General features: G+C 47.0%; 1 protein-coding gene across 1 annotated transcript; it reads right to left on the reverse strand.

Annotated features, from left to right (window-relative positions):
* Positions 1–2,905: 2,905 nt before the first annotated feature.
* Positions 2,906–19,812, reverse strand: carm1 (coactivator-associated arginine methyltransferase 1). Its single transcript, XM_070922523.1, has 16 exons — positions 19,671–19,812; positions 15,750–15,875; positions 14,714–14,820; positions 13,504–13,608; positions 12,537–12,647; positions 12,236–12,413; positions 12,018–12,108; positions 9,211–9,292; positions 9,018–9,103; positions 8,817–8,906; positions 8,562–8,699; positions 8,332–8,421; positions 8,081–8,193; positions 6,051–6,128; positions 4,408–4,476; positions 2,906–4,279 (listed from the first exon to the last, which is right to left on the reverse strand). The coding sequence occupies exons 1-16, from the start codon at positions 19,810–19,812 to the stop codon at positions 4,140–4,142; spliced, it is 1,746 nt and encodes a 581-aa protein (XP_070778624.1). The 3' UTR covers positions 2,906–4,139.
* Between the last annotated feature and the right edge of the window lie 1,052 nt (positions 19,813–20,864).

Here is a 20,864-nt window from a genome sequence, read left to right on the forward strand (position 1 = left end):
TAAAAGTTTGTTCAGACTTCCGAGTACCTGCATGATTATTACTTCCGCTTTCCAAAACCAGAAACCGGCTAAGCCTGGCCGGGCATACTGCAAAATACATCGATTTGACGGTTTTCATACTGCATACTGATATGAAAAGCAGTATGCGGGTTCTGAATGCAGCCTGAAGTCTTCTTTAAGTAGTGGTAGCCCTGAGGGGTGCACTACAAAGCTTAATAGGTTTAACCAGGTGGTGTCGAGCCTGCAGCCAGTTTCCAATGTCACAAAGGTGGCTCTCTTTTCGGCTAATAGAACACCGATTTATCACAGATAACATTCAACCAATAAAATCTATTTCACTTTGATTTGGTGCCAGAGGGTGATTTCCATGCATCCTTCATTGTGGGACCGTGTCGGGCCTAAATGCAACCCTTCAGTCTCCTCAGGCTGAAGTGCTCTAAAACGTGCAGTTAGAAGTAAACAGGAGGCAGAAATGCATTAACTGTCAAATGTGCAATCTGCTAGCATTCCGTTCTTGACCTTATTTGCAACGGGTTGTCTTTTGCTGGAATGTTTTTATATTCTTCGTATTCTTCACTATCCCGTATATTCACTTTATTTGTACAGTGCACATTTCATTTATTTTTGTATTGCTTGTTGGGATTCTGAGCCTGATGAAGCAAAACCCAGGTTAGCAAAGAAAGTTGATTCCCACCATTGTGACACCCATTACCTCCGATTGTTTTGTTTTTTTACCTTTAGCAACGTGGAGTTTGCTTCGTAGTACACCCCCTGTGGTGCCAACGGTCCATATATGTCACGATCCACAGCACACTGTCGGCACCCCTACAGTACCTGAACTAACCTCCTGAGCACTGCCCAAACGTAGTGTCAAGACCTCGTCTTTCCAAAGCAAATGGGGAAAAACAGTGGAAAGCCCGTTATTGGCTACACGTTATGTTCAGTTCAGTTCCTGCCGCGTTTTCGGGGTCTGTTTTGGGGGGGAAATATGACACTGCAAGATCCCCGTGTGGACCTAAAAAGCAACTCAAAAACCTGTTGTTCTATTACTAGTCCCATCTATTTTACTTGGACACTATTAGTTTCCACTTGTTCCTTGATATTTAACGGCATATAATTCAAAGAGTTAAGAGCTGTTGGCTCTGACATATCGAGAGATGGTGAGTTGAAGCCCCCGGCCACTGAAGGATGCGACTCCGCTGATGTACGGAGTCTCGCTTTTGACTGAGGTTAAGGCTCAAGAATTGTTGCAGAAGCTTTTAAGTTCTGGGCTGGGGGGGGGGGGGGGGGGGGGGGAAGGCTCACCACAGTATTCAGGACAGAGACTTTCTCTGGCCGAGCCTGGAGCAGACGAGTCGATGGCAGACAGTGAGAAAGGTGTTATTACTGGTTGGTCAACACACAGAAATGACAGAACATGACACACAGTCTTCCTCATACACTTTTCCATGATAAAAAAGTGGATGCCACTATTGACTACACAGAGCAATGATTCCATGACAAAAGGGGACATGATCGCTATAGGCTAGCTACCACATGGGAAACATCTGGTGTGTGTCCACAGTCTAATTCAACAAACTAGAGGGAACAAATTAAAAAGTACTGCAACGCCTGATTCCAGGATGGTTTTGGAACATCTCCACCACATTTAATTTGCTCTCTTTTTTTCATTGTTTGTTGTTTTTTGTGAAAGAAAAAAAAACAAAAACAAAAAAACAACAGAAAATAAAAAGGTAACAAAAAAAAGGTTAATCCTACAAAGAGACTTTTTCTTTTCCTTTCTCAGCTCTCTTAAAACCTTCTAACTCAAATTCCAAATAAACAGAGTCCAATAGATGTGACACTGGAGGCAATGCATACATGTGTCAGTCTTTCTCTCCTTGACTGATAAAAGGGGATGAGGGCATCGGGTGTGTTTTGGGGAGGGGGAGGGGGTGTTTGGGGGGCCATGATATGTTGGAGGTCATACATAGTGAACGGACGTCTCCCACGCCTCAACACTGAAGTCTCTTTGCGACAGTCTCTCAGTCTCAAAAGGAGGTTGGGAGGAGAAGCATGGGGAAGAAAGCGAGGATGTAAACTAGGACGCTGCCAATCCAGCAGCCAGCTGGCTGCCACCTGGGTCATTGGTCCTTAGCGGTGCGTTCTCAGAATCTTCCTCTTCCAACGTTGCCCGAGCAATCTGGCTCAACAAATGGCTGGCTGGGGAGGAGCTGCTGCAATGTCCTCTCGGCTAAATCCTGTTGGGTGTTGGGCGAAGAGAGGGGGCGGTGGGAGCAGCGGAGTGCGTGTTTCAGGTTTACAGGACTAGCTTTTTTGTTGTTGTTGTTTTTTGCCAGAATGTCCCATTGGTCACCTTCCGTGTTGGGTATCGGGAGCACACAGTGAAGTCATTCACAAGCGCCTAATAGGTCATACGTCATATGACCCGGTCGAAGCATTCTGGGGCCTTAGCCCTACGTGAAAAGTGAGAGAATTATAACCTGTAGCAGCTCTTAAACCGTCAAACATTTTCGGAAACACTCTTGCTTGCTATGAAACCCACAGTCAGATTAAAACACCCATTCGTTTCAATTTCAGTGAGACATCTATCTCGGTGCTAAGGTTTATGGCAAAACAAAAGGCTAGCCTAGCTCAGTCAAAAATCAGACAAAAACACACCTTCCAGCAACTCCTTTCATGAATTGGCTGTAAGATTAAAAAAAGAAGAAAAAGTGTCTCCTGGTTTCTTGTTCACTTTAGACGGTGCTCAAACCTGGAAAGCCCACTACGAGACCAGGACTTTCGAGATGCTGCGCGCAGAAATTGCACCCGGCTGCCGTTATATTCCAACTTTAGCAGTCTCTCCCCCCCCCCCCCCCCCCCTTCTTGTAGCAATTGAGCTAAGCTAGGCTAACCACGTCACAGGTACAAGGGTAAGATGTACGAACATCTTTAAAGCTGCTCTAATCAATGTTTTTAACAACGTGTAACGGGAAAAGGTGTCACTCAAAGTAATGGGCCCACAGAGAATTTTGCCGTTTTGGTTTGGTTTCTCAGGGGCTCATGTTTACACCTTGTTCTTCTGCCTGCCCGCCCACCCCTACCCGTGCAGACACACAGGCGACCACGGTCCCCGTTCATCTCGTTACTCAGCTCGGAAGGTGACCGGGCAAGCCATTCTGCCAGCACTTGATGTTTAAGTGAATCTTAGGGGCGTCGACACACCGCTGCTTTTACGTAGAACCACAAATTGGGTAACGACCGTAACTTAAGAGGGTCAGTTTGTCCAAGTCACAAAAAAAAAAAAGAAAGCATATTTTCCGCATACTCCTTAGGGTGCCTAGGCATGTAGATGGCTTTAGGTTTCTGATATATCTGCGTCTGCCAAAAACCAAAACTATCTGCATGAGCCAGCTGGCAAGTGGGGAAAAATATGTCGTTTTGCGATTCGAAGGAAACCGTCTCGTCTGGCAGGAGTCAGTCTCTTGAGAGAAGTGCGGAGATTGGATCAGATATGAAAAGCCAAGATGGCAGCCCAAAGATGAGTGTCAATGATGATGATGATGATGATACCGGTGTCCTACTGTACACATGAAAAGCTCCAGTCTGATAAAGAGTGTGTGGAGAATTGTAGGAACGGACTGATGCTGGTATCTGGCAGCGAGCTGATTCTTAGGGAAGGAAGGGTTTGAAGAAACACTTTGGGGTCATCATGACACATTTAAAAAAAACAAAACGAAACGGCCAAAAGGAAGGGGAGAGGAGGGACTGAGATACATGTTGAGGGAGGAGGGTGGAAACCCAGGAAGGGGACAGATGATAACTGCAGTGCATCTCAGCTCTGTGTTACAATCCCAATGGATCAAAGACGGGGGGGGGGTTCGTCTATTAGCAAGACAAGAGTCTGGACGGATACGGGGGTGTTCGACCGTTCATATAGTGATGGACTGAACAGAGTAGAATGGGGATGGGGAACAACAGGAGGGAGTGCCAGCACTGGCACTGGTTTTGGTATATTGGTTTTGGCTGCGGTCGGTGGGTCAAGTCAGGGTTTGGAGGGCGAGGGGCGGACTGTGGGGTTCCGCTGGGGAGGGCGAGGGGTATCTCTTGTCATGCAGGGGCGGGGAGGACGAAGAGGTCTTTGCGAGGTCTTCGTCTTAACTGCCGTAATGCATGGTGTTGCTGGGGATGACCATAGGCGAGGCCATGGAGATGGCGGCACCCCCCATGGTGAACTGGTTGGTGACGGGATAGTAAGTACCGCTGCTGCTGGGGCCCGACTGGCCTGTAGTGGCTCCTAGAAGGAAGAACAAGGCGTTACATTCAAACATTCCCACTGAAGATGCTTCCCGTCAGCAATATAAATTGACTTCATTGTCGGCGTTTCTGTGCCGTGGCGTCTTTATGAAAGGCGACAGGACATACCCTGGACAATTCCTGTGCTCATGATGGAGCCCATCCTGGAGTGAGTGTGGTTTACAATTCCCGTGTTCACTGCAACCAATCAGAGAGAGGAGAGCACAGTTAATGATATGCGCAGCACTGCGACAGACTTAAGCCTGTCGCTTCCCGTTTGTGGCTACAAAACACAAGGTAGGTGCCGTAAGAGTCACACTACAGGCACGCTCACACGTCACTCACAACTGTAGTACAACCTGTAACTGTCAGACGACAGAAAGACGATGTGGACAATCTTTTCTTGCGGAAATCTGCACTTTCAGGAAGTCCTTGAGGCGTGCACGGACTTAAGTTTAAGTCCATTCAAGAAACCACACAGGAGTGTGGCTTGACCTCAAGGGAGCATCGACGCTTCCTCCGGTGCAAGGTGCCGTGTGGAGGCCCGAACAGTTTCCCCACGTCGACGTCGATCATGCTTGTGTTCCCAATGTTAGCTTTCTTGCGGTGTCAGCGTGGCCTCATGAACGAATAATGGAACGCTGAACCCTCTCCCCCGCATCTCTACCCATGGCCCAGAGGTAAAAGACTATGATGCGGAGACGGCGGAGTGGCATCAGAAGACGACGACCAATGTTTGAAAGATGGCGCGAGTGTGTGAGAGGCGTGGACTGATGGATTGGGGAGGGCGGCAGTAAGGAGATAATGACGAGAATGACGTAAATGTGAACTCAAAACAGGTTGAACTGAAGGTGAAACTGGGAAGCGTTTACTCTGAGGTCACGTCCAGAGTGTGTGTATGTGAATTTCCAATCAGAAACAGGTTTGCATTTGCACTGCAGTGATGCATTTATTGATCGAACAGTTATGAACTAAAAAAGAAACAGTAACTCAACCAATGGCTAGAAGAATAAGTTGTTGTGGTCAAACACTTAAGATATAAGCGCAGGGGACAATGAGCAGAACTTCCATGGCGGACCAGAGCGATGATCAGTGAAGTGATGCGAGTTACAGAAACAGAAGTTATTAAACTTTTTAAAATGTTTATTATGTAGAATAATTTGGGACAATGGTTGTTGAGTCAGGGACAGTTGGAAGTAAAGTTCAGGACAGTTGCGGGACACTGAGGAAAAAAAGCCCAGCCTGAAAGGAGCTGAAACGTCAGTTGAAGCGTTGGCTGAAGTGTAAGCGCCGGAAAGCAGTAGGAACGCATTGTGCATTAACAGTGGGCGTTGGAGGAGCAGAAGGAGTGTTTTCCTTGTTCAAGGGTGAAGACGTGAAGTGTCGCTTGCGGATGATCAAATCATGAACCTTATCAAGTACGGAGTTACATTAAGGTCCTATGAAATTGTTGATTGGGAACATAAGCATGTCACTTACATTTACGTATCTGACACTCTCAAAATCAAGTTACTAAACAAGTTACTTAAAACATTTCAACATTCAAAATCCTGCAGAATATGTTGCTTTGGCTTTGTGATGAGTATTTAGCCGAGCAACCACGCAGTGCTGCAGAGCTCACTGGAGAGCAGAAAAGGGACCTTTCTGTTCAAACATCATGCCTGCAACCTCATGCTGCACTGCAGACTCTCTCTCTCTGCCGCTCTGCTATTTGTACCCCACTACATTCAAGTTCCATGAGATGTTGGGAGGTCAGGAGAAGTGATTCGTACCCAGGGGGATGAGGTTGTTGTGAGACACTGACGGGCCGCTGCCGATGACTGTACTGAGGTCATAAGCTGCAGGCATCCCTGGAGGGGAGAGACAGAACACAAACTCAACATTTACTACAAGGAAAACATGCCGACTTTCATCACATCTCAGCTCTCTCATTATATACATCTCGTCTCGGCGTAGGGCCTGGTGACACCACGTGACGCGCAGCGTTAGCAGCGACAAGGAGGGAGTTGGGCGCTGGGAGAAAACGGGGGTGGACACCTCCGCACAAAAAAAAGAAAAAAGAAAAATTCTGCCTTTTACTCACCAGCCCATTATGATGGTATGATGGATGACAATAAACTGGCAGCTGCATAAAAGATGGATTCAATATCAGTAAACAAAGAGGAAGACGTAGGTCTGTCGCTTTGTATTCCAAACTATCGTTTGATTGTGATTAAACTGAATATTCCAACAGGCCCTCATTTATCCTTCAGCTTGGGGCGATTGTAAAATGTTCTATTGTAATGAAGTTATTTGACACATACTTTGATTTCTATAATTGTTAGTTAATGTGGTTGATGGGAGAGACGATCAGGATTGGGGGGCATAAAAATAAAAGAGTGGAAGATCGTCATGAACCAACATGGCGGCCCCTGTGGGTCTCTCATGGAAGGGTCGTAGAGGCGCTTATGAAAAGACGTACCTGCTCGGCCGGTCTAGTTTCGCAGGCGTTCCGTGTTGAAATGAAACGCTCAGATCGCGTGGGCTAGTTGCGAGAATTCAGAGCGGCGCGGCGACGTCAGTTTGGGAGCACGGACACTTTGCGCCAGGGACACTGTGCCGGCCATGAATCCAGCTTAAAAGCTTCATCCTTGGCGTCTCCAGAACGTCTGGATCAGAGTCTCACTACAGGTGCACACATTTCTCCCATCAAGTTTGTTTGGCTAAACCTCTCCGTGGGGTGCGGACGAATCTTTCGAGCCCCGTTTTGTGTGCATGCAACGGCTATAAATGAGGTCCTAAGTGTGTGTCATACACACACATATACATATTATAGGTTTGTTCCACGACAGGAACTTGATGACCTGTAACTTCGAAGTGGAGCCGTTGTTAAGGGTTTCTTTCCCCTGTGCTCCGAATGACCGCACTTAAATTTCAGTACAGCTCGGCAGGTGATACTAAATCCAAGTTCCAGGTACTATTGGGGCGGTGGACATATCAATAGCCAGGCGATATTGTGATTCATTCAGCGGGTGCGTTTTGTTACACTCTGTGTAAATTATAGATTGTCCCAGATATAGATGGATATAGATATAGATTTCCCAGTAACGTTCGGGAAGCGTTGGTATTTTAAAAATCAATTTTTCTGGTCAGCTAGCTATTTGTTGACGGTGATGGAGCAGAGAGAGAGCGGCACCGGCTGCACTTTTTCCCGTTGTTGTTACATTCCGCACACTTGCGTCACCAAATGGCACATAAAAATGACAGCGGTGTGCCTTTTCAATGACGTGTCCAGTCGGACAAACAATGCGGAACCGAAACCCAAGACCTTACAAGGGGTTTACAAGTTCCCGTAGTGGAAAAGAGCTATCAGACATGTGAGAAAAGAAAAAACGTTATTGGTCAGTATGATATAAACACACAGAACACCGCTTTAGGAGTGCTGGGGGGGAGGAAACACTCGTGGACACGAGACTGTGGGTCCTTTCCACAGCTCCAGGCTCGCACCCATCTTCAGTGAAGGTTACACTATGCGCCAGTTGGTTGACATGTGAAAAGCAGAACCATAAAAGTTCTTACCTGAAAAATGCCCTTCCTTTCTGGTTTATCAATGCTGTTGTTTTGCGGTGTTTAAAAGGTTACCTCATGCAACTAATGTATGAAAGCAACTGGAAAATCAGATCACGCTGTATCCCTGTAAAGGGAACCAAGTTGGCTAATACTCGGCCTCTTACACTTCCATGATATTACTGAAAAGAATGGGTGCCCCTTGTGAACACATGGGGGATGCGTTTCATCTGCCAGTGTTTATGTGTGTGTTCACCTGATACAGGCATCCCCTGACTCATGCTGTAGCCCGAACCCGTGTTCCACATGTTCTCGGACGGGGAGGTGTAGTGTGAGCCAGGAGGGGGGTTTGGGGTGGAGCCTGTGTACCTGCAAACACACACATGCGCAAACGTTGGAAATTAGAGAAAGAGAAAGGGAGAGAGAGAGACGGTGCTCCCCACCTCCACCGTTAAATGGTGCCGTCCAAATCCAGGTGTGTTACTGGGGGTCCAGACACCCACTCACCTGAAAAAGGGGTTCTTCAAGTCCAGGAGATTGCTGGACTTTGATCCTGTCTGATCCACCTGGGCAACAATACTGATGTCGTAGCTTTGTCTGTTGAGAAGGGGATCAGATTTGTATTAACTGTTTGTTTGTTTGTTTTTTTGCCTTGACCAAAGACCACAATATGAAGCCAGTGACAAGTGCTGGCTGTACCGCCATGCTACAGAGGACTGAGCTTAAAAGCATCATACCTCTTGTTGGCCACCAGCAGCGCAGTGCCGGACAGCGTGTCCCCAGCCTTGGTGAAGAGGGGGGACTGCAGCAGACAGCGCACCTGGTACCAGTGGGTGAGAGGCTCTGTGGGCGCTGTGGACAGCCATACTGTCATCCTGCAGAGAGGGCGCAAGGGGAGCACCGGTGTAAGGCCGAGACAAGTGTGTCGGACTGATTCAAAACACTATAAAACGGAGGTATCATGCGTCTTATCGCTGACTGGGCGGACTTACGCTGATCCCATGAATGCCACGTCAAACCAGAAAGCCAGGCCGTGCACCAGGCCTGAGTGCATCATGTGGAACTTAAAGGGGATCTCTATCCTGGGACCCAAAAGAAAACGGCAAGGAAAGAGACGTATTAAAGAAACTGGGTATGACGCATACATTTAATATACCATATACACACACAGAAGCATTCGCGCACACACACACCTGTAGAGATCCTCTTCTTTGGTCTCCAGGAAGTTGACCGTGTGTTTGACCGACTTGGCCATCAGAATACGGATATCAAACGTGTCCTGTGGGGGAGGGAGAGAGATCGGAACTCATCTTGTGAGCCAGACCAGACTTTGGTGAAACTGTAAAAATCGGTGTGTGTGTGTGTCTGGGGTGGCGGATAACGTACCACGATTGGCTGACGGAAATACTCGTCCACTGCTGCCCCCCGCAGGGCAGAGAGGTCGACGCCGTGGAAGGAGGGCTGGTACCTGAGGACCAAAGACAAATCATGTTGAGATGTTAAAAAGCTGTAAAAGTTCCACGTCTATCATAGAAACCAAGGAGGTTATTTATGCATAAAGACGTCAAATATTTCACTTATTCCATTCCCATTTCAGTAACGTCAGACCCAAAGTAATGGCATCGAACTTTCACACTAAGATGATCGTGGCCACAAATTTCAAGGCAAAAGCGGCACCATCATGACATTCATGAAAAGCCCGTCAAAAACAGAAATACTACGTAGAGCTGAAACACAGTAAAAACACTTTACAGCATATTTACTTTGCATTTATCAACTCAGGCAAAAGCATGAACATAAAAACACACTTAACATCACAACACGACAAACACCAGCAGGTTGGTTATTAACGGTCTTGGACATGCGTCTATTAACGTTTTCATAACTGTGGGACGGCCGCTGAGCCGTATGACAGTACCGGTTTTGGCCTGCCTCTGCTCCCCTCTTTCAGGTCCTCCCTGACTGCCTGGCCCCTCCGTCCCACATTGAGGGGATTTGCCCTCCCCCTGCTTGCTATGGAGTGCTGCAGGAATGAGTCCTAAAACCCGGATATGAGTGAGCATTTTTACACTTCCTGTTCCCTCGTCTGGAAGTCAATGGGTTTTTTGGTTAGTTGCCTGACACAAGGTCTGTGGTTAAGCACAAGCTTAAGAGAATTTAACGTTTTATTCTACGACATAAAATACGTCAGTAGATACCCCCCACTCGTGAATTTTGAAGGTTTTACGTGTCTTAAAAAAGGCGGTTGCTAACAAGCGGCTAAATGAGACTACAGAGTTTGCCGTGGACATTAAATGTCTTCATGCCAAACATAGAAAGTCATCCACTCACTAGTCTGCCTTTACAGCCTCGTTGTGTTTACACTCTATATCTATCTATATTCTCTTAAAAGTTAAGCCTAGTGGTGGTGACGTGGAAGGGATGCGACCGTGGTGTAGTTTGTTTATAGCCTAACGTTAGCTTTTTACTTCTGGAGATTCCATTTATGCTTCAGAAATCATTAAAGTGGTGTTCACTAGTGAAGATTATCTCGCTGGACAAAACGTGCGAGTATCATAAACTTTTGTTTTGCCACAGAGAATAGTTTCTGCAATAATCCAGATGCCATGGAAAAAATCCCATTGGCTTTTTGTCAAGGGAAACCAGGGTGATGCTAACTTCACGTCATCCCTGCAGCGCTCTACATGAGCCCTGTTTGCTTCCAAGGTGGCTGGTGCCTGTCAGGGACCCGACTTGGTCTTGTTTGGTATGATTGCCTTCAGTTTCTCCTTTGATCGTGCCGCATGTAGTCTAAGGTTAGCGCCTACAGTTTTGTGGCACCCAGCGCCCACACACCCGCACCACGGCCTGCCGACTTCACACAGCATGCTGTGTGTCCATTAACAGCGATAGCCGCGGAGTTACCCACAAACTGGCCGTGCTTCACTAGGTCAACTGGCTAATGTTAGCGTGAGAAGCTAGGGCCTTGAAACTATGGTTATTAATGGTGGTAATAAGAATTGCTGGCGCCGTTGTTAACCTGGTATACAGGCACACCTCTGACTGGCTACTGTGAGCGGGAAAAACGCCAACCGCTTGTTGCATTACAGAACCAGTCAGTCCACCAAACGCAAACAAACTGAACCAGTTTGAAATGTAACAGAGGAACTTGTATCTGCTAACAACGTGAAGTGACTATAAGAACAACTGCTGAACACTATACAGAGCACTGCAGAGTGGGGTTTAAGGGTGGGGGGGGTGTTTCTTCATTTATTCATCTTCTGCGGGTGCGTGCTTATTCTGTGAACCCCTTGATCACGTAATTCAGCTCAAATCAAGAATGCAGTTTAGAATGTGAAAGTCAGTGATAAGAAACAAAAAGATTTCTAGCATCCGGCAAGATGGAGATACAATACACAACCAAACAGTGCAGGGAGAAAAAGAAAAACTTGGTGTCGGCCCCAGCACGAACGTGACAAAATAAACAAACAAAAGAAAACAAACTCCACCTCCTTCCATTGTCGTCTGCTCTGCAACTGCTTACTTCCCTCTCATACCAGACAGCACATGACAAGACTGAGAGCCTACGGCCATGCTAGCGGCTGTGCACAGTGGTGCTTTGAACTATTGTATATCCAAACACAGGGAAGAACATCATCCCAAAACCTCACAGGGTTCTTAAAAAGAATAGGTTAAAGCAGGTGTAATTACGAAGTTAGACTTTGTGCTTCCCTGGACAGTGTTTCTGTGCTGAGGGATAGTAACAGCAATTACAACTGTTGAAGATAAATGGTAAATGATCTCACTTATATAGCGCCTTTCAACCTTCACGGTTCCCAAAGCGCTTTACAGCTAAGTCTCATTCACCCACTCACTCACACATTCACACACCGATGGCGACCGAGCTGCCATGCAAGGTGCTGGTCTCCATCGGGAGAAGCTTAGGGTTCAGTGACACTTCGACATGACGGGGGCAGCCGGGGATCGAACCCCCAACCCGCTCTAACCAGCTTTACCTCCCGTGCGACAGTGCTAACCACTGCGCCACCATGCCGCAGATACCTTCATATTTGCAGTTTAAACGTTAAAACCTGCTTCAACGTTCATATGGCCTGACTAAAGGTTTTAAGGCAGGCTTGAAAAACGGTGGCCCTGTCGTCGTCGTCATTGTCTTCTTCCCCACCCTCCCTTTTGCGGCCTCCTTCCCTACTCACCAGAAGTTGGCCTTGGTGAACTGCTCCATGTAGAGCTGCTCGTCTGTGAACGGGGCCAGGTGGACGTCGCCGATAGTTGGGAACATTTTGCCTGAAGAAAAAAAAAAAACCCACAAAAAAAAGGAAGCCAGTCAATAAACTGACACAGAATCGTTTGGAGGCATTAACACATGGCCGCCCTGCATTCTGCCATTGCACATAAAAGCCCCCCCCCTCACCGTTGGGTTTGAGGAACTTTTTGGCATGAAGGTAGCTCTCCAGCATGCGCTCATTGAACAACATGTAGCCCATGGGCTCTGAGATGATGATGTCCACTTGCTCAGGCAGCGTCACCTCCTCCACCTTCCCCGGGATGACCACCACGCGCTCCCCTAGGCGGTTGCTGTTCACCAGAACCTGTAAAAGGCAGAGCACGTGTTTACTCGGGCCATTGGGGGATTGGTCAGAACAGAGCGACCCCAACAACCAGGTCAGGGAACTGATATTAGTATTAATCTGTGTGTGTGTGTGTGTGTGTACCTCGGCATGCTGTGCCATGGTGCTGGCCTCCACAGCATAGACCTTCCTGGCTCCTGCCTGGGCCGCGAAGAAAGAGAGGATCCCCGAGCCACAACCGACATCCAGCACCACCTGGAGAAGAGAGAAGGGGAAACATGCCGCACCCCATCGGTTACTGTTTGGTAGCTTTCTGTTCTCGGGGGGCAAAAATGCAGTTTACAGTAATTTACGTGGCAGGTTTACCATCGAAATGCTCAATCACTTTTGAAACAGTGGGTGCTTGGTTTCGGACAGAAGCAGATTTTCTACCTCGTCAGCTGAAACGACAGCCGTCTCCGTCGACTGTGGCTAGCTAGCCAACTAACTAAGCTAACGTTAGCTCCATGACTTGGTGGAAAGCTCTCCTGTTGGCTCGTTTAAGCAACAACCACCCTGTAAAACTGCCTTACATGTGAAAAAGATGGCTGCGTACCCGATATCGCGCTAAAAGACTCTCAGGATGAGGCCTAACCGACGTGTTTGGCGAACACAGTGCCATCTTCGTTAATGTTGCAAACGTCCCCAAATCCATTAAAGCTCAGGACAGGGCCGCTTATGTTAGCATTTAGGACCCAGCTTCCACACAGTGGAGAAATACTAAACGGCGGAGGCGCTAGTCCCCCACAAAATCAATGTGGTATGAAATGCTCCTTGGCTTCAGGCAACGCTCGATTACCACTGCAGGCCGTAAGCTAGTTAGCCGGACATGCTAACTATGATTGGACAACGAGGGGTGTAGCGAACTATCAATTGTTTAGCACTAATTAGCATTCATATTAGCCGGCCTTTAGCATCAGTTGATGTTGGTCAGTCTGAAGAATAAAACAAACAAAAAAAAAACCCATGGGTTTTTATCTCTGCAATCTGTCCAACATCGTCAAGCTAGTAATCAAGCTAGCAATTAGTATCTAGCTACTAATTTCAAGATCTATAATCTATATAAGGTTACCTTATCCTTGAAGTCGGTGTGGTTCTGGAGAATAGCCCGTTGGTAAGTTCCTGTCCGGACATAGTCCTGCATCATGTTCTGTTGCTGGGAGAGGTAGCCATAAAACTGTAGAGAGATGAGAAAACAAAAACATGAATACCTTGATGAATCTTTTCATTTATTTATATGTCAATATCATACAAGCCGACTGAGTCAGGACATACAAATATGTGGACAGTAAAATATAAAGACTTTGCAAAAGGCATCTGGTCACAAATTAGGTCATGGTGATTTTCACATTTGCTGTTAATCATTTTTATTAATAAAAAACACATCTCGGGCGATATCCTCCAAGTCCTCTGAGTGGGCGGGCCTGTGTTTGATTGACAGCTCGGCCAGCATGGGGCACAGAGACGCAAAGTGAGCAAAACCTTCTGGGAACTGTAGTTTGTACGCCGAAGACATTAGCAGTGGTGTTGAAGAATAAGTCATGCCACACGCCAGTTAGCAGTCTGTTTGGTTTTTTTTGATCAACATATAAAAAATACAACAAAAATAATAGAAAATAGAAATATACACATTCACAATATTTAAGTGAAAAATAAAAGTACAAAATATATACAGTAGCAATGTATATATGTATTGCACTATTGTGTATGACTATATATGTACTGCACTGACATTTAAAGAATAAATAATAATGAGGTAGTATATGTAGAAGCAGGTCCAGATTTTCAGTCTGTTTCTTCTGAGTGTCTGACACAGGGAGGAGTTGAACAGTTTGATGGCCACAGGCAGGAATGACTTCCTGTGGCGCTTTAGCAATTCAATATGCAGGACAAGACGTGTCCATGTGGAATAGACACGAGCTAGACGGCTAATGTTGTTGTTGCGTTCAAAGTCTGAGGCTCTTTTTGTGTTGGGTGGCAGGTCGCTGTCTGACAGCCGCATTATTGACACTGTAAACTGCGCTATCTGACGTGCTCTATGCAAAGAATTTCTCTGTTTAGGACAGAGGAACGCCACATGCCCAGCTGGTGTGCACGGACGGGGACATGTCTTTATGGGACAAATGAGAACAGAGGACGTGTAATTCACAGATCAGGTCTGTGTGCTGCGCCAGAAATGGATGTTTGAGACAGCCTCTACTGTATATGCATCATCGTTTCACCGACCTTTTTTGAGAGCCCCAAAGAAAGTTGGGGGTGGTGTGTGTGTGTGTTCCTCTCACCTGGAAGTACTGTACAGCAGAGGACTCCTCTGTTCTGTCGCTGAAGACTGAGCGCTCACCGAGATGCCCGCGACTGTTCTTCAGGACATTATAAAAGGACTGAAAGTCTAAAGCAAGACATACAACAACAAAAAAACACACACAAACAATTACAGGTCACACTTAGACAAACGACAGAAATATATACATACAGTGAAGTTAACTTGCATTGTGCCATTTGTTTGGCAAACTTAACGTTATCGCAGGTAGCATTGCTGGAGCATACATTTCCCCCAAATCCAATAATAAGAGTGGGGCCGAGCTGCTAACATTAGCATAAAGTTAGCCTTGGTAGTTATGCTGACTTGCTACTGCAGGTGGTAAGCTACTTAGCCGGGCGTGCTAACATTCGCAGCTTATGTTAGAGTGGATAAACGCACTGTTTAATCCGTTCCTGACACACTTTTGCTCTTTGAGCGCTTAGTGGGTTGGGAGAGGATATAAAAATAAATTAAATAAACCAGTATCTGAACTCGTTATACACCGAGTGTCTCTGTTACTACAGCCCCCATGTCCACCACTTCAACATATGGAGGCAGGGCTGCAGAGGCTAGCGACGGTTGCTGAGTTATGATTGGACGGTCGCTGTTTGGGGGCGGGTGTTCGGCAGACGGCCGAGACATTCATTGGGACTAAAGGGTGTTTGTGTACGCTGGTGTGGGTTGAGACTCAATACGCCCGCTGTGCACTCCATGGAGAGTGTACCGAGTGTGTGGGAAGCATGGGATCACTGCTTACATAAACTCTGGTACATTGGCTCTCTCTGAGGCTATAAACGGAGAAAACACAGCCAATGTGATGCTGGAGCGGGTTATTTAAAAATGGCCGCCGGGAGTTACATATTTAACAACTTACATATGTTTGACGTAAAATTGTGACGTTTCCAGCCGACACTACAGTGGCAAGACTCATCTGGGCTCATGCGCGGGATGTGCGTGTTGCTTGCGTGCAGCACATAACAGTCTTATTGTGTTGGTGTGTGTGTATGTGTGTGTACCTGCAGGCGAGGAGAACTGCAGCAGGACGCTGTTGCAGCCCAGTGTGATGATGAATGACTGCTTCCCCACGCGGCTGCACTCCGTCTCCCTGGAAACCGAACACTTGAACACACTGGCCTCCTCTCCTGGAAAAGAAAAGGGAGAGGATGGAAAGTGTCAGGACAATATGAGACACGCTTGCGTACAGCCACTGAAAGTCTTATAAAACAAATCCTGGTTCCAACTGAAGTAGTAAATCTTTAAAAGATTAGTTTTCTGGAGATAATTTTCTAAAAAAAAAAAAAAGGAAACAGCTGGGCACTGCTGTTTCTGGCAAATGTTACTAAATTAGGAGGAAATGGTGCGTTTGCTTGGGACTATTTTCAGGGGCGGATTAATACACAATTATTTACAAGTATTTTCGGCAGCAGGGCAATGTGTGTGTGCGGATGAAGGGACATGTCACCCAGTGCACCAGTGGCGGCTCACTGGTGTGTTTTTTAAACAAGTTTCTGGACAACAACGGAGCGCTGTGGCACTGAGTAAGAAGAAGATATATCAGGCTTTGGATACATGTACATGTACATGTACACACACACACACACACACACACACACACACACACACACACACACACAATACTTAGATCAGTGGATCAATTCACTGTTTAAGAATGGATAGAATACAGCCAAACCTATCCTTCAACCATCCGTCTATTTGTTTGCCACAGTTGATGATGAAGTCTCTATCTCTGTGCTGTGAGTGTGTGTGTTTGCTCAAAGATCCCGCTGCTTATGATGAAACCGCGGGCCGAGTGCAAGCAACAATGACTGATTTCAGCCCTGAATCACGGCACACCACGGCTGTGTCTTGCCCGACTATCGCCTTTATTCTGTGCGCTCGTCAAAGCGTCATAAGTTGGTCGCCATTGTGGACTAGTTAGTGAGTGGGTTTTGGGTACGCATTTTTAAATTAAGAGCCAAAGTATCAAAAATGGAAACCCCATTGGCAAATGTATTTTGCCAAACCCGTCTTGAACTGCTTAATAAAGACGGCCTAAATAACGAGACACTGGTGGGACAAAAATAAACGTTAGTATGGTGACATGTTGATTTTCTGACAGTGTAATGCAAAGCAGCCACTGATATGAAAGCACATAACTCCCTCCCAATAAAACAATGATAAAGCAGGACGACTGGGGGTTTAGTGTGCTGACGGCAGCAGAGGGAACAACTGGTGCGCCGCTTAAAAACGATCAGTGCCATTATGGCAGCCATCACCATCATGTACGTTGAGATTCTAATTTCGAAAAATGCTAATTTTAAGCGACTAAACACACCTTTTCAGGATTCCTTGTGGAATACCGGCCCGTGCGCAAATGCTTCCCCTGGCCGTGCAGCAGGCCCAGCTCAAGACTCATAGAGCGGGCCGAGCTAATCCAGCAGATATTAAGGGATTACGAAGAGCAGCACTTCGGATTTAGAGCGATGCATCTTCTGGGAAGGGAGCCAGCCTCGCACCTCAGTTCTCCGATCAACCACTTACGCTGCTCAGTGCAAACACAGACGACCCGCGACTACTGGCGTTTAGTTCTATTTTGGGTAGATGTTAACGAAACTAAAACCAAACTTAAAAGAAACTAAGAGGAGAGGAGCGATGTCAAATTAGGGCTGGGCGATACAGCTGCAAAAACGCCAGATCCTACATTTCCCATAATGCAACCATTACTATATTTTCGTCAGAGCCTCCCCCATTAGATCACATGCTGAGTAGAAGTGACCTGTGTGTGTCAAATCGGGGGACTTCCCCTTTGATGACTACGCAGGATATAATCTCTTCAAGTAAAGAAACAAACAAAAAACTCCTCTGTTAAATAAAAATGAGAAGAAGCCAACGTTTTACAGCTTTCGCACACACCCCCTCTTCCTCTGCTTACTTCTGCAATTCGGAGAGAAATGAGCCCTCTGAAAATCAGCAGTTTTAGCCTATGTCGTGTTGATATGTGATAAATAATAGACTTAAAATAAACAATTAATAAAAATTAAAGTATGCTCATGAGTTAATTTATTTTTTAATAAATAAGTGCCCTCTCCTGTTAAATGAGCACTTCACCGATTAAGCATTGCACTGCTATAACATTGTTCGACGCAGCAGAACCAGCCATATTGTTTTCACGCATTCTTCCTCCTTGGCAAAACCTGGCGCCTACATTACCCACGATGCAACTCCACCGCCAACAGTTGGGTCAGTGATTCGGATGTGTTACTGCAAGTGGCGGCCAATGTAGCATCGAGTCGCTAGCCTCAAGCAGAGATGAGGAGCAGGCTACAGGAGGTCTGGTAAGCTCACTTCTTTCCAACTCCACAGACCCCCAGATTTTCTTTTTCTCTCTCCCCTCAAACTTGTAGTCTTCAGCCCCGACCGACGCAATTCACCGGACTTCACACAAGCTTCCTCTGGAGCCACAAAAGGGCTTGTCTCCACAGTAATATTCCCAAGACCTGTAAACAGACCTTGATGTGTAAAATCATAAGATCAGCCCCCCCTTTAATGCAAATAATAAGTTGTGTGCTATACTTAGTGACTTCCTTTACTAGATGATTCCAGAGACAGCTGACGCAACAAAATACAAAACTGAATGGCTGGACAGCTTAATGAGCTTATATGTTGATATATTATTATTATTATTGAACCTGAATGTTGTTGATTTATGCAGTTTGGCCATCACTCCAATACAAGAGAAAAATCTTTTCACTTCTCATCCTCAGCATACAAATACATTTTTAAGAGTGTAACTCTTAGTGGCTACTTTACACTATACTTTGCCCTATCAAATCATATTACTTTTATTTTTTCCAGGGCCTCAATTCCCACAGGGGTAAATCACACTTCGCCTTTGAAAATGTGTTAATGCAGCGTTGCTCAAAAGCGGGTCTACAATGGATTTTTTTTGTGTGTTCCCTGCGCGTTTCTTCCACTTCAGCATCACAGCAGAGAGGAGGCCCGCGCGGCGGTTCCTCCTTTTCAGCGGGACATCCCGTTGAATAAGAAAAGCTGCCGAGGAGCGGAGCGGCTCTGGCGCTGCCTCCACACGGGGGGGGGGCTATTGTTCCAATGAGAACAAAGATGAATGCATAAGTAATGAGGGCCCGGTCTCGCTACGCCACCCCAAAAAAAAAAAAGCCAAGACCGCTTCCCCCCCTCCAAAAAAAAAGAAGTAAAAGCTTCAAAAGTTTAGGCGTTTAGCCGTGCTGTTGCGGGACGTGCTAGCTGGCTAAATGCGGTGCTGTGGCAGCGGTAGCCGCCTGGACGGCGAGAGCGCAGTGGCGGGTCAGGAGTGATGCCCTCCGCTCTCGGCTCCAGGCGGGCTAATTCACAAGCTAAAACAGACAAATAACATTACCCGAGTCTCTGGGGGAGTAACTGGAAGAGGTTCATTTACAAACCCAATGGGGCATATTTATGTGGCAAAAGAACCGTAAGTTAAACATCAAGGGCAAAAGACGTAAGACGCAAGCGGGTCGGATGCACGTTGGCGCATCATTGCCGAGACCGGGCTAGAGGCATTGTTTAACTAGCATTAAACTACACACTACTTAGCTGCCCTGCTTATAGCTGCGACTAAACACGCTGCGTTATGTGCGTTGCGCTATGTTTTTGTCGAGGTCTCCAAAGAGGTGAACTTATGGAGAAGCTGAGAGCCCGAGTTTTAGCAACCCCAAAGACCCCGTCGGACGACGGAACATTTAGACTTTTTTAAGGGCTCCCTCGTGATATGCAGGGGGGAGGCGACGTGGTCTCCCAAGATGGGCTAGCTTCTTGGTGGCTAACGCTACATATGGCCAGATTAGCTGTATAAGCATTAGCACTGCGTAGCATTAGCACTGGCAGTCAAGACAGGCCGAACATCCGAGAAGCAGCCGCAGAAAAGGTCAACTCACCATTGGAGAGATTGATGAGGGCAGCGTCTGGTGTGCTTTTGACTTCTAACCGCAGGGGCTGCTGCTCTGAGTGCCGCTGTATGTCTCCATTCGCGTCTCCGATGGAGAGGAGCCGCACGCCGGGGAACACCGAGACCGCCATCTTCGATCTGGAAGTAGAGACAGGTCGGTGGCGCTCACATCCAACCACGCACTGCTCTCTGCTGGAGGCAGACCGGGCATCAGCGTGATAAGCCGCGCCAACAGCGACGCCTGGCGGTTGAAGCCGGGTACTGTGTAAACACGCTTGGCAATACGTCATGACTTCATATAATCCAGGCGCTCTCGAAGGCGTCCATCCTGCACAGTCCCCCACCACAAATTACACTCAGTTCACTTCCAATGAATTGGGGGTGGAGGAAATCTCGGAAATGTGTACAACCCCCAAAAAAGAAAATTCCTTAGAGTAATACAACAGCCTAACACATGAGAAAAAAACATAAATACTATGCATATCCACCATATGTCCACATATACTGTGTGTATAGCTATACATGTACTGTACAACCACTGCCCAAGACTGGAGATATTGAAAACAGGACGCAATTATTGTATTCATTTAATGTGTTAAAATGGTATACCATTGGAGAGACCACCCTCATCGGACTCATCTCTGGAGAGGATGAGTCTGCCTACAGGTGGGAGATTGACCACCTGGTGACCTGGTGCAACAGCAACAACCTGGAGCTTAACGCTTCAAAGACAGTGGAGATGGTTGTTGACTTTAGGAAGAGCGCAGCCCCATCCGCCCCCATCACCCTGTGTGACTCTCCAGTGGACACTGTGGAGTCCTTCCGTTTCCTGGGCTCCATCATCAGCCAGGACCTCCGGTGGGAGCTGAACATCAGCTCCCTCATCAAGAAAGCCCAACAGAGGATGTACTTCCTGAGGCAGCTGAGGAAGTTCAACCTGCCACAAAAAATGCTGGTTCACTTCTACACTGCCATCATAGAGTCCATCCTCACCTCCTCCATCACCATCTGGTACGCTGCAGCCTTCACCAAGGACAGGTGCAGACTGCAGCGTATCATCCGCTCTGCAGAGAGGGTGATCGGCTGCAACCTCCCATCTCTTCAGGACCTGTACTCCTCCAGGACCCTGAGGAGAGCAGGGAAGATCGCTGCCGACCCCTCCCACCCCGGACACCATCTGTTC

This window comes from Enoplosus armatus, chromosome 17 (assembly GCF_043641665.1).
Source record: "Enoplosus armatus isolate fEnoArm2 chromosome 17, fEnoArm2.hap1, whole genome shotgun sequence".
In the NCBI taxonomy this organism is placed as follows: Eukaryota; Metazoa; Chordata; class Actinopteri; order Centrarchiformes; family Enoplosidae; genus Enoplosus; species Enoplosus armatus.